We start from the raw sequence: 18,498 nt of genomic DNA on the forward strand, positions 1-18,498 counted from the left end.
GTTTTTTTTTTATAAATCTTTACGAAATTTCTCAAGGAATTCCTGAGAAATATCCTTGAGAAGTTTCTTCGGAAATTCCTCAAGAAATTCATTCAAAAATGTATTGCGGAACTCCTACGAAAACTTGAGAAACTTCTTCAAACATTCCTTCAGAAACACGTTTGGGGATTATGTGAGAAAATCCTAAGGAAACTTTTTGAGAACAACCGTCAAAAATTTTTGAAGGAATTCATTCGGAAATTTTTGGAGGTATTTAAAGGCAAATCCATAAGAATTTGTTTTGGAAATTCCGGGAGGGATTTCTTTGGAAATTCCTGGAGGAATTCCTACGGAAATTCCTGGACAAACTCCTCCGGAAACTCATGGAGGAATTCTTCGGGAAAATCCTGGAGAAATTCCCTCGGAAATTCTTGGAGGAATTTCTTCGAGAATTCGTGGAGGATTTCCTTCGGGAATTCCTGGAGGAATTTCTTCGGAAATTCCTGGAGTAATTCCTTCGGAAATACCTGGAGAAATTCCTTCCTGAAATTTCTGGAGGAATTCCTTCGGAAATTCATGGAGGAATTCCTTCAGAAAATCCTTGAGCGATTCCTTCGCAATAGTCCTGGAGGAATTCCTTCTGAAATTTATGGAGGAACTCCTTCGGAAATTCGTGAAGGAATTCCTGGAGAAATTCTTTCGAAAATTTCTGGTGGAATCCCTTCGGACATTCATGAAAGAATTCCTTCGGAAATTCCGGCAGGAAATCCTTTGAAAATTCCAGGAGAAATTCCTTTGAAAATCCCTGGAGGAATTCCACCGGAATTTACTGCAGGAATCCCCTCAAAAATTCCAGGATGAATTCCTTCGGAAATTGCTGGAAGATTTCCTTCGGAAATTCCTGAAGGAATTCCTTCGAAAATTTATGAAGGAATTCCTTCGGAAATTTCAGGAGGAATTCCTTCGGAAATTGCAGAAGGAGTTTTTTTGAAACTTCCTAGAGGATTTCCTTCGAAAATTCCTGGAGGATTTCCTCCGGAAATTTCTGAAGAAATTCATCCGGAAATTCATGGAGGAATTTCTTAGGAAATTCCTGAAAGAATTCCTTTGAAAATTCGTGGAGGAATTTCTTCAGATATTCGTGAATGAATTCAATCTGAAAATTTCTGGAGCAATTCCTTCGGAAATTCATGGAGGAACTCCTTCGGAAAATGCTTTAGGATTTCCTTCGCAAAATTCCTGGAGGAATTCCTTAGGAAATTCATGGAGGAATTCCTTCGGAGAATTCTTTAGAAATTCCTTCGCCAAATTCCTGGAGGAATTCATTCGGAAATTCATGGAGGAATTCCTTCGGACATTCATGGAGGAATTCCTTCGGAAATTCCAAGAGGACATCCTTTAAAAATTCCAAGTGGAATTCCTTTGAAAATTCCTAGAAGATTTTCTACGGAAATTCCTCGAGGAATTTCTTCGGAAATTCTTAGAGGAATTCCGTCGGAAAATTTCTGGAGGAATTCCTTCGCAAATTTATGGAGTCATTCCTTCGGAAAATCCTTTAGAAATTCCTTGGCAAAATACCTGGAGGAATTTGTTCGGCAATTCATGGAGAAATTCCTTCGAAAATTCATGGAGGGATTTCTTCGGACATTCATGAAGGAATTCCTTTGGAAATTCCAGGAGGAAATCCTTTGAAAATTCCAAGAGGAATTCCCTTGAAAATTCCTGGAAGAATTCCTTTGGAAATTCCTGGAGGAATTCCTTCGGAAATTCCTAGAGTAATTCCTCCAGAAATTTGTGGAGGAATTTTTCTGAAATTTCCTGGAGGAATTTCTCCGGAAGATCCTGAAGGATTTCCCTCAGAAATTCCTGGAGGAATTGCCATGGAAATTCTTGGAGGAATTTATTTGGAAAATCCTGAAGGAATTCCTTCGCAAAGTTCCTGGTGGAATTACATCGGAAATTCATGGAGAAATTCCTTTGGAAATTTCTAAAGGAATTTCTCCAGGAATTTGCGACACAATTTCTCCTGGAATTTCTGAAGGAATTCTTCCTGGAATTTCCAAAAAAATCCTTCAGGAATTTCCAAAAGAGTTTCTCCAGGAATTTCCGAAGGAATTTTCAAAGGAATTCCTCCAGGAATTTCCAATGAAATTCCTTCGGGAATTTTTAAAGAAATTCCTCCAAGAATTTCCGAAGGAATTCCTTCAGGAATGTCCGAAATAATTGCTCCACGAATTTCAGAAGGAATGCATCCAAAAGATTCCGGAGGGATTTCTCCAGGAATTTCCGAAGAAATTCCCCAAAGAATTTCCGTAAGAATTCCTGCAGGAATTTCCGTAGGAATTCCTCCATTGATTGATTGATTGATTTGTCTTTATTAAAGAGACTTTCAGCCCTTGGCTGGTTCGTCTCTATCCTAAACAAATTCCTCCATGAATCTTCGTCCAGCAATTTCCGGAGGAGTTCCTCCAGGAATTTCCGAAGGAATTCCTTCAGGAATGTCCGAAATAATTGCTCCACGAATTTCAGAAGGAATGCATCCAAAAGATTCCGGAGGGATTTCTCCAGGAATTTCCGAAGAAATTCCCCAAAGAATTTCCGTAAGAATTCCTGCAGGAATTTCCGTAGGAATTCCTCCATTGATTGATTGATTGATTTGTCTTTATTAAAGAGACTTTCAGCCCTTGGCTGGTTCGTCTCTATCCTAAACAAATTCCTCCATGAATCTTCGTCCAGCAATTTCCGGAGGAGTTCCTCCAGGAATTTCCGAAAGAATTCCTCCAGAAATTGTTGAAGAAATTCCTAACGGAATTTGTAAAGGAATTCCTCCATGAATTTTCGAGGGAATTCCTCTTGGAATTTCCAAAAATAAAATTCAAAAAAGACTTTCCAGAAAAATTTCTCCAGGAATTTCCGAAGGAATGCCTCCAGGAATTTCTGAAGGAATTCCTCCAGGAATTTCCGAAAGAATACCTCCAGGAATTTCCGAAGGAATTCTTCCAGTAATTTCCGATGAAATTATTCCAGCAATTTCCGAAGGAATTCCTTCTGGAATTTCCAAAGGAATTCAGTCCAGTAATTTCCGAAGGAATTCCTCCAGGAATCATAAAAAGCATTCCTCTAAGAAGTTCAGAATATTTTTTTTTTCAGGAATGTCCTAAGGAATTTATCCAAGGATTTTCTCAGGAATTTCTCTATAGATTTCTGAAAGAATTCCTCCAGAAATTTCCGGAGGTATTCATCCAAGATTTTTCGAGGGAACTCCCCAAGGAATTTCCCCAGATATTTCCGAAGGAATTCCTTCAGGAATTTCCGAACGGATTCCTTCAGGAATTTCCAAATGAATTCCTCCAGGAATCTCCAAAGGAATGCGTCCAGCAATTTCCGAAGGAATTCATCCCGGAATTTCTGAAAGAATTCCTTCAGAAATTTCTGAAAGTATTCATCCAAGATTTTTCGAAGGAACTCGCCAAGGAATTTTCGATGGAATTCCTCCAGTAATTTCCGAACGAAGTCCTTCAGGAATTTCCGATGGAATTTCTCCAGAAGTTTCCGAAGGAATTCTTTCAGGATTTTGCGAAGGGATTCCTCCAAGAATTTTGGAAGGAATTCCTCCAGGAATTTCCAATGGAATTCGTCCAGCAATTTCCGATGGAATTCCTTCAGGAATTTCCGAAAGAATTCCTCCAGGAATTCCTAAAGGAATTTCTGCTGGAATTTCCGAATGAATTCCTCCGGGAATCTCCAAAGGAATTCGTCGAGCAATTGCCGAAGGAATTCCTCCCGAAATTTCTGAAAGAATTCCTTCAGGAATTTTTTGAAGGGGTGTGAAAGTCTCTTTAATAAAGACAAATCAATCAATCAATTGAAGGAATTCCTAATGGAATTTCCGAAGGAATTCCTCCCGGAATTTGCGAAAGAATTCCTTCAGGATTTTCCGAAGGAATTGTGCTAGGAATTTCCGACGGAATTCCTCCAGGAATTTCAAAAAAAAATCTAAAAAGAATTTCCGAAAAAAAATCCTCCAGGAATTTCCGAAGGAATTCCTCCAGGAATTTCCAAAAGAATTCGTCCAGCAATTTCCGAAGGAATTCCTCCAGTAATTGCCGAAGAAATTATTGCAGGAATTTCCGAAGGAATTCCTCCTGGAATTTCCAATGAAATTCGTCCAGTAATTTCCGAAGGAATTCCTTCCGAAATTTCTGAAGGAATTCCTCCCGAAATTTCTGAAGGAATTCCTCCCGAAATTTCTGAAGGAATTCCTCCAGGAATTCCGCTAGGAATTTCCGAAGGAATTCCTGCAAGAATATCCAAAAGTAATCCAAAAAGTATTTCCGAAAAAAAAATCCTCCACGACTTTCCGAAGGAATTCCTCCAGGAATTTTCAATGACATTCGTCCATCAATTTTCGAAGTAATTCCTCCAGGAATTTCCAAAAGCATTTCTACAGGAAGTTTGGAATTATTTTGTCTAGGAATTTCGTAAGGAATTCACCTAAGCATTTCCTCACGAATTTCTCTATGGATTTCTGAAAGAATTCCTCCAGGAATCTCCAAAGGTATTCATCCAAGATTTTCCCAAGGAACTGCCCAAGGAATTTCCGAAGGAATTCCTCCGGGAATTTCCGAAGGAATTCCTCCAGGAATTTCCGAAGGAATTGCTCCAGGAATTTCCGAAGGAATCCTTCAGGAAGTTCCGAAGGATTTTTTTTCAGGGATTTCCGAAGGAATTCCTTCAGGAATTCCCGATGGAATTCTTCCAGGAATTTGCGATGGGATTCCTTCAGGAATTTTTGATGGAATTCCTTCAGGAATTCCTCCAGATATTTTCGAAGGAATACCCTCAAGAATTTTTGAAGATATTCCTCCAAGAATTTCCGAAGGAATATCTGCACACATTAAAAAAAACACGAGGATGCAGGAGAATTTTATTTTTACTAGTCAAAAACAGCTATGATCATCTAAGTTTTTCGGTTAAGTTAGAATATAGTTGCTGGGTCAGGGGGGGGCCACGGCCCCCCCCTGCCCCCCCCTGGCTACGCCCTTGTCTCAAATCGGATACTGGATTAGATAGACTGTTTGGTGGCATCAGGCAAGAATTCGTGCCGGAAGATCATGTATTTCCACTATGTATTCCCACTATGTATTCCAAGTCTAGCTCTAATTGGTCTTGATTAACTATGAAAACCCTTTTGATTATACACGAAATCCTGAGGGTATCATAAGACGCATAGGAGTTCCGGATAACATCAACCTCTGGCTAATGCGAGATTCGTTTCGTTCTGGAAATTTCTATGGCTTTTCATGAAACAAAGTATACCTGCCACAATGTGCCACATGTACAAATGTAAATATGAATGAATGACAAATAAAGCTGTTATCAGAGCAAAGTTTTAAAGTCCAATTAGTTTTGGAGAGGTTTTAAGAGAACCTGAATAGCTTTATTTTGGTTTAATGACGAACTTCCACGGATCTTTTGACTAGTATGTTGCTTGTACAGTTGGTATTCAGTTAAATTTGTCATAGAACAATAATTTCACGTTAGGGATGTAAGCCAAAAGAAAAGAATACGTGTTTTTTTTATTTCTTTTTTAATTTTCTGAAAACTGATCATTGAATGCAAATTGTAACGAATAGCTTCGAGATTATGCCTATATTCATCCAAATGGTAAGTCTTGAAAATTTCGTGATGATGCAGAGAACAAAACTACCGGAAATAGCATAGGTTTGATTTCCTATCTCTTTTTTCTAGAACAAATCCCAACGTTTCCAGATAGAAGAAGCATCGAGCATCATCACAATGGGATGTTCGTGATTTATGCCTTGCCATGTTCATTTCAAAACCCAACAAACACACTGTTTCAGACGCCGAAGATAAGCGCACAGCTGCCCAACTGCAGGTATTGGTGAGCATCCACCACAACACGATCAACCGGCTTCTCGACTCGACTCGAACAGCTTATCGCCACAACCAACGCGTGTTGGTTGGCTTCGCGGTGGCACCTCCACTCAGTTCATTTTAAACCGCACCAGCGAACAGTTCGAAGCAATCCGGGCTCTCGAAGCGAAAAGTCTACTCTACCTACAGTACAATTCCATCAGCCTTATATCATATCCCCGTTGTGTGTGGATTGGATCAGCGTGCGCGCGGAAGTGACCTACCGTGCGGAGGTATTCGACGCTCGAAAGTGTCACGCGAATTTGTCCATAGCCGTTGTCGGCAGTGCATTTAGTAAGTTACGCAAGCGCCAAACCATATCGAATCGTCGCCGGTGTCCGCCAGCTTTTTGAAAACCAATCAACGTATTTACGATCGCGGCGGGTGTTTCGTTGTCAAGGTGGGTATCAGAACTAGGGCAGGGCGTTCGGCAAGTGTGCTGTATTGTGTGGCGAAAGCGCATGTTATTGATTTCTTATCAGCATCAGCACTGCTGCTGCTGCAGTACGATATCATTCGTTGCCAAAACGGGATGGCGCCGGATTGGCGTGGCACGTGTAGGTGGAATGTTTTAAGATGTTAAATTGGGACGCGATCGATTTAGAGGTCGACTAGAGAGGGAATCCCGTGATCAGCTAGTGCTAGTGGGTGGCAAATGAGTCATACGCGAAACTACATCGTCCGTAGACGGCTAAGTGGGGTGAGCCATTCTTCTACGAGCCTCGTTGTCGTTGTTGCAATCGTGTAGTTTGCTCTGTGACTGTTGCTATATTTCGCCATCTACCGTGCTGTGTTTACCCTTAGTGTTATCGTAAATTATCGTGATGCGGTTGCGAGCACGAGGCAAACACCTTATGGAGGACACTTCAAAAACAGTGGTTTCCAAATACTTGGAGTTTCAAGGACAATATTCGTTCTGCAGAATTCAAGCCAAACGTAGAAACTCGCGAGTGTTGACCTGAATTGGGGGGTTGTAGTCAAAAACTGGTCAACACAGTCTTCTTCGGCGATGTTACTCTAAAGAGCTTTTTAAGAAGCTTTCGAGCTATCTGATGGTCATGTTATGTACTGTTTTTTAAAGAAACATCGTAGATTTTTGTTAATGCATTAGGATTGCAAACTGCCTGTTGGGGATCACTGAGTGTGGAAAGTATTTACTATAGGTGTTTCTTCCCGACGACTCATTATTTGAAAGTTATTTTTCAGCATGTGTACTTTTTAACGCATCCTCTATTGGCCTGCGTGCTGATATAATATCTTCGGTATCTAACCACCACTTAGCACCTTCACTGTCATCAACATTGATGGCAAATTCTTTTAATGTTTTGCCATTATCGTCACTTTTTATCGAACAAATTTGAAATCATCAACCGTGCCACTGACTCAGTCGCAATTTCTTATCATTTCCAGGAAAACACGTCGTCGGAACCATCCCACAAAGTATCGGAGCCGTCGGAGCTTCCTACACCTTTGACCCCATCAGAACCATCGTCATCCTGGTGTCCACTCGGAAAACATCACAGCAGTACCGTGCGGAAACGGTCCCTCTAGCCACCAGCATCACCATTCATTTGCTCCCGGGCATTCACCGCTCCGCAAACGCATTCCAATGAGAGTAGTCGACGGGAGTTCTGCTCCGTACAACTTGGCGTCCCGCAAGGCAGCCCAGAGCGTCCGAGAAGGCCTGGCCCCGGCAGGATTGGCCACTCAGTTTTGCTACCGATACTTCGAAGTCTCCACGATTCTGCTGCATCTGTTCATCGGCTTGGGTCTGGTGATCTCCGACCTCAACTATAACAGCCAGGCCTAGCTCCCGCCACTCCGCCTCGCGGTGCAACTGGCGGTTAAGTTAAGTTCGACGAAAGTTCAAATTGTGATCCGTCCCTACAATTGAATCTACACTACGCGAGCGAGAAGAGTGCAGTTGCAGTTTGTCGAAGAGGAAGGCGCGAAGAAGAGTGTATCTGTGAGAGAAAGTAGCTTTAATTCTTAACGAAACTAGTGTTTTCTGTGCGAGCGAGAAAAAGAGAGAAGAATCGTTTAGTTGATTACACCTTATTGTGTTCAGAAGTTCTAGCCAAAATAGCTATCATGTTGAAAGTAGTCGGTGCATCGTGGTACAAAACGCGGATAAGTACCTACATTCTTGCAGGTGCTTTTATGCTGGCGTTCGGGGCATTCTTCATCGCCGATATGGATAGGTGAGTTGAACATTTTTTTAAGATTATTAATCGAAATACAAACAGATACCAAGATTGGATGGTTATCAGGTGAAAAATTTATATCATCTCTGAATAACAGTACTAATTGTAATCTCCGTTACCAACGAAGTTTTCTTATCATGAAAATGATTTGCCGGAATTACGTTCTATTACCTTTCTGTTAAAAAGATAAGAAGCTGAATGGATGCTATCTGATAATTATGTTGTCATAGTCAATTGCATCTGGCAATTTAAAAAGACGAACTTCTGCAATCCAACATTGTATTCGGCAATTACATTGTGTTAGAAAGTTGAACACCAAATTATTTTTGCTGATAATTGGCAAACTGGTGATCTAACGTGATGGTAAACTGTTCATCTAACGTAATGGATTTAAATGGAAATTTGTTGGATTTTTCAGTTTTTTTTTTACTATTTCAGATATTTTCTCAAATAAATTTTATACCGAAAGGCGAAACATTTACTGTGTCTCTAAAAGATTAGGTCAACATACTGTCAGTATTCGCAAAGTTGACATAAGTGTCATTGTAGTTTTTGGATAGCCTTTTCGGCTAAAAAGGAAAGATTTTCAAGACGTTCGCGAGAAACGGAGCTTCAACAAAGTGATGTTTTTATGATTGATTATAATGAACGCCAAAAATTCAACTAGGACATATTGCACTGTTTTTGAATAATGTGCTTCTATTGTAGAAAGCTGACTTCCTGTTCCAAAATATGCCAAGTAGCCCAGGATGGTCAATCTATTTTTTTTCATTTTTTTTTTCTTTTATTTTTTTATCGCTTTTCAAAATTATCAAAGGGGAACAACTTTTGAGATTTTTTTTTATTAGCTTTATTAAAGAGACTTTCAGCCCACTTTTGAGATGTATCAAAAAAAGATTTTACGTACAAGTTTTAATGAAAATAATGTGCATATTTTTCCTACATGCAATCATATTTTAGTTACAGCAAATTCAAAAAAATAAAAAATAAAATAGGAAAACAAATCGATCCTGACTGATTTATTTTCCAAGAACTTCTTCTATATACAGAAACTTCTACTGGGGTTCTTCCAGCTATTCCTGCTAGGACTCCTCTCTCTTGGAATACCTGTTGGAATTTCTTCAGGAACTCTTTCTGGAAATCACCCTGAAATTTCTGCTAGGATTTATCTAGGAGGATGGAGTCCTTTCAGCAATTGATTTGACGAGGGAATTCTCCAACGATTTTCAAGGACTTTTTCCAGATTTTTTTTTTTCGAAGATTCCCTCTAAAACACCTCCAGAAATTCATACTGCTATTGTTCCAGGTATTCCAACCAGGATTGTTCTAGAAAATCTTGCTGGAATTGCTCTAGGAGTTCCCCAGAAATTCCTCTTGGGATTCCTCCAGTAATTTCTCAAGAGATTTCCCCAGGATCCCGCTAAGCATCTCCAAATAGTTTTTTCTATATGTTTTTCTGTGATTCATCCAGAATATCTTGGTGAGATTCTTCCAGATATTCTAGTTTTTTTTCAGGGGCTTTCCTACGAAGAAAGTTCAGCCAAAGATTTTTACCTGAAATTCTTTTAATTTTGTTCCTTGGATGACTGGTTTTGGTGGGACTCCTAATGGGGTCGGCTTGCAGTCACAGAAATAAGCGTTGGTTCTCTTATTTATAGTAATCTCTCTTTCTCCGACGGTGAAACTTGCGAAAAGATTTGAAGTGCAAAAATTGCGGACGTCGAACAGTGTTAAAAAACATAAATTAGTTTTTCCATTTATTTAGCAAGGGGCTGTCCATTAATTACGTAAGGGAATTTTTGCGATTTTCTGACACCCCCTCCCCCCCTTGTAAGATTTTTTGTATGAGAACCCAAAAATTTTTGTATGGCGCGTAAGATTTCTCAAACCCCCCCTCCCCCTATAAACCCTTACGTAATTAATGGACAGCCCCCAAGGGTACAACACGGCACTTTACAAGTTGATTAACTTCGAGCCCTGTAGAAGATCCAAACTCGAGGATCCATACGTCGGCGATGAAATGAAAGAATCAACGCTTTTTTCTGTGATTGCAAGCTGAACTATTAGAAAATCTGCTAGTATTCGAAGAAATATCTGCAACGATTTCTTCTACAATAAATTCTGATGAGAGTTTTCATTTCTCTAGCATTTTCTGCTGGAATTCCTCCAGGTATCCCTGATAGTATCTTTTCAGAAATTTATGCATTAATTTTTCCATAAGTTTCTGCTTGAATTTATTCAGGAATTCTTCCTGCAATTCCTCCTGATTTAATTCCAGTGGGTTTCTGTTGTGATTTTGCAGAAATTTGAACTGGGATTCTTCCAGCAACTCCTGCTAGAATTTCTTCAGAAATTCCTGCTAGGACTCCTGGAGTCCATACAGAATTCCTCATGAGATTCTTGCTAGAATTTTTCGGCACATTCCTTTTGAATTTTTGTCTGGGTTTTCTCCTTGTATTGCTTCATACATTAAAAAAAAACACCCGAAATTTGTCCTTCGAAGACTTTTTTCAGGGATTCATAGTGGGATACTTCCACAAGTTCCTTCAGAAATTCAAGTAAAAAATTGGGCTCCTTGTCAATGCTATACATATTTAGGACGACCATGTCCAATCTCTGGTGCGATATTGGTTTTATAAATTCTTGACAATTATTTGATAGGCAACTTTGAACTGCTGGATATCTGAGTTCAATGAACCGAATGAAAAGAAACTTTGAGCATTCTTCCCAACGCTATTATTTCCCAACTAACATTTATTGTGTATGTATACGTCAACAAAGCGTCCTCAATACGGCTTGATGCTGAGTTACTGTGTTGTACATATGGACGGAAGCTTCTAGGCAAGCCCAATACCAACACTCAGGCAAATAAACCTAAGATTATCATAAGGTCTAACTTATGAAATGGCTTTTAAACAATTCATAACGGCTAGAACGATTTTCATAAGGTCGGTCTATAACGCAGAATCGACTCACAGTTTTGCTTTTATACACATTTAGCAACACAATATTCTCATGCGTCGATAGCCGCGTAGGTTGGGCACGAGCTCAGTGATCTCGACATTCATGGATCGATTCCAGTCTGCATCATTTTGTGATTTTCTGCTCTTTTCATAAGTTTATCTCATGTAATTGGGTCATAATAAGCATGTTCAATTTTCATAAGGTATTCTTATCCCTTTATAAGGCAGTGGCAACTATATTGCCAACTTATACACATATTTTTTTCTGTTCGTTTAGAACATTTTTACAACTTCTGTTTTAACTGATGGACACATTAGGCCTTTGTGAACACTCATGATTTTTTTGAGCCATAACAAATATGAATGGGCTGTTTTAAAACAAAATGTTTGTCCAAAAATTGCCATTTTTGGGTACATAAAGGTTTATAAGCTCAAACTTTTGTTGTGGTGAGCGAATTAAAAATCAAATGATGGGGAATAAAAGGCCTATGTTCCTTCTTTTTTTTTTCCTCCCCTGTTGGGGAAATTAAGCCACTGCGTCCAATAGGCTGAACTTTTGTGGCATGTCCCGTTTTGATATTCGCATCTAGCCAGCTAATTACCATGTGTCAAGTAATCAGCTACTGCCACGACGCGTCGTCTCCCAGTCAGGTGCAATGGAATTAATAAACTCCAAGACCTTCCCAGGTTTTGCAGACCTTCTACTTGTGGACAACATTTCAACTTGATTGCTTCATTACTTTTAGGAACTCAGTCTTTTGAAAAAATGTACTATTATAAATGGGCATGTACTAAAATTGCCAAATCGTCCAAAATAATTGACCAATCGAGTTCAAATCCACACATGTAACTCATGAATATTGGGGCAATAACTTATCAAAAAATCAGCATGATTGATAAACGCATCACAAAATAACAACATTTTAAACTTTGTTGACAAAAAGTTGAAATTTAGACCATTATTTTTTTCATACAAAATCGACCATCGAATTTTTTGAAAATAAAATCGTTTTGTTCATTACACCACATGTACTTTATATTCCAATATAGAACGAGTGGATTCCGTGCCTGGTTTTCTCGGCCTTATAAAGGGTTATGGCATCCATACTATACAGTTATGGCTAAATTTCATGAGATATTTTGATAAATTTTGGTAGTTTACTTCGCTGAGTGAATGAATCTGGTGAACTTAATCCACATGCATATGCTGTGCGAGCAGCTTCTATGCCACGAAGTCATAGAAGTCGGCTCCTATGTAACCACTGACTGTATAAAATCTAGAGAAGGCGCTTTTTCAGCCTTTTCGCAGTTGTTAAATAATAGTTATACGGTATCCCCAAATTAATCGATTAAATATAATTAGGTTATGAATACCGTGACGACGCAATGCATGTGGAACTGGAATTATCGCTTTTAAAATTGAATAATTAAAGTACTTGCCGCTACTTGGAATCGAACTCCCGATCTCCGTATCCACTGGTCCCGATGATGTCCTTGCTGCCACACTGCTATATATAAATAGCATAGAAAATAACCCGTTTTGCTTTACTCCAGACAAGGCTTCATGATTGTGCCACATGAAACCTTACCCAACTTCGTATTGCTGCAAAAGCTTGTGAAACGTCAAACGCAATAATGTTTACAGTGAACAAGCTGTGTGGTTGCGCCAACAGGTTCTTCGTCACAGCTTCTAGCTGAAAGAGTGTTCTTTAAACAGCTACGAAGCGCTGCTGTTATGTGTAGTTGGCAACATTACAAAACGTACTGTATAGAAGCAGCTGTTGTATTGGCTGGGACTCATACTCGATTTGCACATCTTCCGGCAAATCTTCCGGCATTGAATTAAAGTGCAATAAATGCAACCCAAATAATTGCACAGCCCAGAGATGGATAGGTGTAAAGAATTTGTGTAGTAGCTATATATTCCACTTAAAGTTTGTTTTGACAATACTGTTTACATCCGACAAGCCGTGTTGGTATACCAACAGTTTCTTTTTCACAGCTTCTAGCTGTAATGAAATTGCATAACGGCCTTCAAGGCGCTGCTGGTTTGGGGATTTGCCCGTATAACGAACTGTACTGTATAGTAGCAGCTGTTTTGTTAGTGGGGACTTCTATTCGATTGGTTAAAGTTTTCACATCTTCCGGGAAATCTCCCGGAGTTGGAATAGAGTAGAGTAAAGGCAACCCCAGTAACAAGTGATGGATTTCTGAAAATCGAGTTTGGTAGCTGTATGGTGCTTGTTTGGCAGTCGTGTATTAGCTTATGATTTATATTTAACTAGCTTCCTTTTTATTCAGCGTTGACTGCTTTTATTAGATGGTTACGCAACAGAAAGCAAATGACTGAAGCTTACAGCGCTGAAAATGTTAGTTGGGTTATCACCTTGTTAACAGCTTTAAATTAACCTTCCTTTTGTATCAGTTTGGCAGCAGCTCACTTACGTAGTGTACGGTATAGGTCAAAAATGGCCCTAATGCTAAAGGAGGGTTAAGTTAAGCATTTCCGAAAGATCAGTATATGATTCATAAACGCTAAAATTTTTATTGCATTCGGGTTATTGAACTCGGAGATATAGCAGTTCAAAGTTGGCTATCGAATAATTATGCCTTTTATTGAAATCTTTTTAATTTCACATATACTGCCGTTCTACGCATATTTGTCCCATGTTATATTGGATTTCAATATAACATGGGACAATTGGGCGTAGAACGGCAGTATAATAGTCCGATCTTTCCCAAATTTGATACATAGATAGACATGAACAACTTACAGTAAAAATTTCAGATTTTTTATGCACTTTTCGAAAAGTTACAGCTAGTTGATCATCGTTTGAAAAGTGAAAATTTGTCCTGTGCCAATCATTTTGTCTATCCCTTAAATATTATTATTGATCAATATGACATAACATCAGTAGAGGTATTAGGGGCATAATGGACACCCGGGGCGAAATGGACACTCCTGTTTTTGCTGAAACCGTTGACTTTTACGTAAAACTTTTAATGCGTAAGTGTAAAGGAACAAGTCATGGTTCTATTTTTCAAAAGTACCATTTATATTGCTCCAAAATAATTAAAATACCATTGAAATTGAAATATGTTTTTCATATGGTGAAATTCTTATAATTTCGAAGCAGCATCAAATAAGGTATTACGAGTTTTGGAGTGTGTCCACCATGAAAACAAGTGAATTGTTACCTTATCTACATGCATATGAAGATTTAGCAATGGATGAAGTATTTCATTTTTGATCAGAATTTACTTAAAATAGCAATTTTAATGTTGTAGTCGATTCGGGGCGAAATGAACACTGGCAATTACGAATGGATGTACGCGCATTGCATACTGTTAGACGTTTTAGAGAGTTAGGAAAAAAACAATCCGATTATTTTATCCTAAAGTATATTTAAACAACTTTGATGTTATGTAGACTCGTCTAAAATGGAGTGTTATATCTGTGGCATTGATCTCCGTAGGCAAATTACTTAACTGGTCGATTTAACCAAAGAATTAGCATAAAATATGCAGGGGTGTCCATTATACCCCGATGGCTGTCCATTTCGCCCCGTACCTTTCCTGCCAGCCCTGAAAACACACGGTTTACAATTCATTATTTCTTCACATTAAAGACATTCTACCAGCTGTAAGTGACTGAAAGACGTAGGAAACAAGTTAAAGTTGTAAGACAACTGATAATATGTTAAGTTTTACTCTGTTATACAGGCCTAACGTACTCATTTGCTTAGGGTGTCCATTATGCCCCTAATCCCCCTAGACGTTACTCTTTAGGAGTCATTATAATTTATTTATTCTGTTGTCCCTCCATTCCTTTCAGGCCAAACTACAGTGGAACGTACTGTGCCACCGCATACTGGGCTCGCAACTCGGGCTTCCGTGTCGAGTTCTGGGGCCAGCGAGATGACCTGGAGGAGGTTCCACCTGGTGCCGTTCGGGCCTGTTTCAAGCACAGCCTCATGGAGAGCGGCTGGTCCCAATTGGAGTTGGAATCCCAACCGGAGTACCCGGACAGCATTCAGGCATTTGCCGCCGGAATGCTCGAGGGCGCCCTGACCTGGAACAACATCTATCTGCACTGGTCCAAGTGAGTTTTCTTGACGGAGACCGTTCGTGAATAGTTTTCTGATCGATCTTTTTATCTTTCAGTACCATCGAATCGGAGTGCAGTCGGGATGATCAGTCGGAGGAATTCTGCCATTGGTTGCGTCGCATCATCAGCACCAATGTGGAAACCGTCAAGAAGATGGCCGATATGAAGGGGAAGAACGATCACTACTGGTACCAGATTGGGTTGTTCTTTGATCAGTTGGATGGGTTGGAGTTCGGATTCCGCAAGGGTGTCCGCAGGTCTCGTTTGGATCATGAGATTCCCATGGAGGACTTCCTGTTGATGAACAGTGCGGTGGACATTCGCGATCTCAAAGCATACTATATGAATTTCCTGGACAGCGAGAGTGGAATGCAAGTGGAGCCGAATAAGGGCATGATGCTGCTGAAGCTGGTCGAGAGCGTTACTGGAAAGGTGAACATTTTGCTGGGTCACACGAGCGATGGCAGCTATGCTTCTATGTTGAGGATGATGAAGAAGTACACGTTGAACTACCATTTCTCGGAGGAATCGATTGTCGAACGGGTTGTTCCGAACACGAACATAGTTTTCACCGGATATCCAGCAGTTTTGGCATCGCTAGACGACTTCTACATGCTTTCGGGAAAACACCACCGAATGGTAGTAGCCGGCATCAAGATCAAAAACGATAATCTGAATCTCTGGACAAAGATCGACTTGGTGCGATCGGTGTCGTTGGCTCCCAGGGTAATGGCTTGCAATCGGTTGGCTCACAGTGGCCGCGTTTGGTCCAAGTATTTCGCACGAAGCCCCTCGACTGGAGCCAAGCAATGGCTTTTGGTAGATCTGACGCGGCTGAATCGTGAAAACGAGCTAATGGACGACTCGGCTGAAGTCGAAGAAATGCTGTTGAGCCATGCCGAGTATGACGACCCAAGAGCTACGAGGAAAATGCAGAGCACGGACTACGTGGAGGTCGACTTCGAAGGAATCGTAAGGAAGATGACCTCCATCGGAAAGATCAGCGACGGAGGATTGTTTTGGGTGGTTGATCAACTGCCGGGACGACTGCACGCCGAAGACATGACTGAAAAAATCGTGAGAGATGGATATTGGTTGGGCACTGGAATTCCTACTTTTGGGGTGAGTTTTATCAACTAACCATTAAAATAATCTATTTGACTAATGACTTATCACTCCAATATTCAGGAATTAGCCGATATCGGTCAAGTGAAGACCAATGGGACTGACTCGCAACGACATTCCATTCAGGAGAAAATCCTCAACAACATCACCGACCTCGAGGGTCTAGCGAAGTTTATCCGCCAAAGTGCGTACCGTGGCGATCTGGACCAGCAGCATCCGACCGCGTTCGGAAACATCGACATGAAACTGTTCGAGGAAACGAACGCCAGCAACGGCACGGGACTTTTCCAGGCCTATTCGGGACCGTTGTACGATCCGATAACCGACGGACAGGCTGTGAAACGTAGCATTGAGAGTGACGGCGACGGTGAAGCGGAAGCCATTATCCCAGCAGTTGTCGTAGCCAAGAAGAAACGGGTCAAGCCGTTTGATTGGGATGCGGCCAAAAAGCTGGATGTTCCCCACCAGGGACAACCGACGTTATGGAACTTTAGCCGACAGTCGCCAAACTGGGCCTGGTTATGAAACAGTGTGCCTTATAGTGTTAAGCTTTTACTTAAACGGACATGCTTTAAATCAGTCGTTATAGTAGAATAATGAAATTTTTGATAGACGGGAAGCACAAATCGTTTCCGGCAACTTTTTATTCGATTTGTAATAAAAATAGTAAAATTTCTTAAAACATTGCTATGGTACTCAATCATCCGAAACTTTCATGCATTTTCCCGTAATGTAATGTTTTTTTTTAATAACATTGTGAAAACATCGACACATCTGGAAAACCATGTCCATGTGTTGTATGTCCATGTAAAATAGGCCGTCCCTTATTTTGGAAAAATTGGAAATTTTATAAGTTCGTTGTTGGAAAATGATCGTTTTAGCTCAGAAATGATCGTGTCAAAATTTGAGGTCCAAAGTGGTCCCTCAAAGTGCACAAATTCTTTATTGCTTCATTCATTCAAGTTACATTACACTCTGTCTCAGATGTTTTAAACATTTTGAACCTGGTGTGTTTCAAAGAACAAGACTTTTGCGTCGAGAACCTGGAATCGAGTCCTTTCCCCGAGAATTAGCTTAGTGTTAAAATACACGTTAATAAAAACAAAAAAAGTTAAGTCATGTGTCCCGAGATAAACTTGCACAGGGCTAAATATTTCGTAAAAGAATGAATAATTAATTGTCATTAACACAAACAATTAGTTTTTCTACAAGGGTATTAAGATAAGGTAAAACTACTCAAGATTTCAGTTACAACTGCTAGTAGAATGTCAATTTAAAAATATATATATATATATATATTTGCAGTTAAAAAAACCCAGTAAAATTTTACCGAAATCGGTAATCAGAACCAGCTGTGTAAAAACAACAATGAATCACTTAATACTGTTATTTTTAAACTCTTACTGAACTTACCCGAAAAACTTGGTGGGAGCGATGCATTTGCCATGACATTGTATCTGATTTTCAAAGCAACGGTCTGTTATGCCTGGTTTACATGGTGCAAGTGACTTGACTAAAGTCAATCTTTTGTTTGCTTTATTTAACAATGCAGTTTTAGAAGTTACTTAAGGACAGACTTGTAAGAGTCCCAAAATGGCCGCCACAATGGCCGACTTCGGCACCTACTCACGATTTCGAAGGCACAAATCTATGCGTAAACAAAACCATCGCACCTGAGCTTTTTATTTTAAGCTAATTACAAGTGAGCAAGAACAGAATAATACAATGCATTGTTGTTTGAAGTTTGCTTCTTGAAATTTGTGCTTCTGCAGTTTTGATGCAATATTGAAGCGGGATTTTAAGACGTTTGTCCTTAACCTAACTGTGGCCAGCCACTTAAGGCGAAACTGGAAGCATTTTCTCATTTTTTTGGTTTCTGATTTTTTATTAACTAACGAAGCAATATTTTTAAAATCGGTTTTCGTGCACATGTAGAGTATGGATCAGGGTATCTTCTGAATTTTTTACGCTGTAGAAAATATTTTTCGTTTTTGCAGGAACCATTTTTTAGTGAAATTTTGTTCAAAAATGGTTTCTGCAAAAACGAAAAACATTTCCTCTCACGTAAAAAAAACAGAAGATACCCTGATCCATACTCTACAAGTGCACGAAAACCGATTTTGAAAATATCGCTTCGTTATTTAATAAAAAATCAAAAACCAAAAAGTGAGGAAATGGATCC

The 18,498-nt window shown here is 39.7% G+C and overlaps 1 protein-coding gene across 3 annotated transcripts in view; it reads left to right on the forward strand.

Annotated features, from left to right (window-relative positions):
• LOC109403193 (putative phospholipase B-like lamina ancestor) overlaps positions 1-17,000 on the forward strand; it is a 65,092-nt gene extending 48,092 nt beyond the window's left edge. For 2 of the 3 annotated variants that reach the window (XM_029878858.2, XM_029878857.2), the window contains exons 3-6: positions 7,327-8,117; positions 14,919-15,185; positions 15,248-16,313; positions 16,380-17,000. In XM_029878858.2, the coding sequence (XP_029734718.2) occupies positions 8,008-8,117; positions 14,919-15,185; positions 15,248-16,313; positions 16,380-16,841 (1,905 nt within the window). In that variant the 5' untranslated portion in view covers positions 7,327-8,007 and the 3' untranslated portion in view covers positions 16,842-17,000. Of the gene's footprint in view, positions 1-5,987; positions 6,317-7,326; positions 8,118-14,918; positions 15,186-15,247; positions 16,314-16,379 lie in introns of those variants that run through there. The other variant, XM_029878859.2, reaches the window with a different exon arrangement.
• The last annotated feature ends 1,498 nt before the right edge of the window (positions 17,001-18,498 follow it).

The sequence above is a fragment of the Aedes albopictus genome, chromosome 2 (assembly GCF_035046485.1).
Source record: "Aedes albopictus strain Foshan chromosome 2, AalbF5, whole genome shotgun sequence".
Lineage (NCBI taxonomy): Eukaryota > Metazoa > Arthropoda > Insecta > Diptera > Culicidae > Aedes > Aedes albopictus.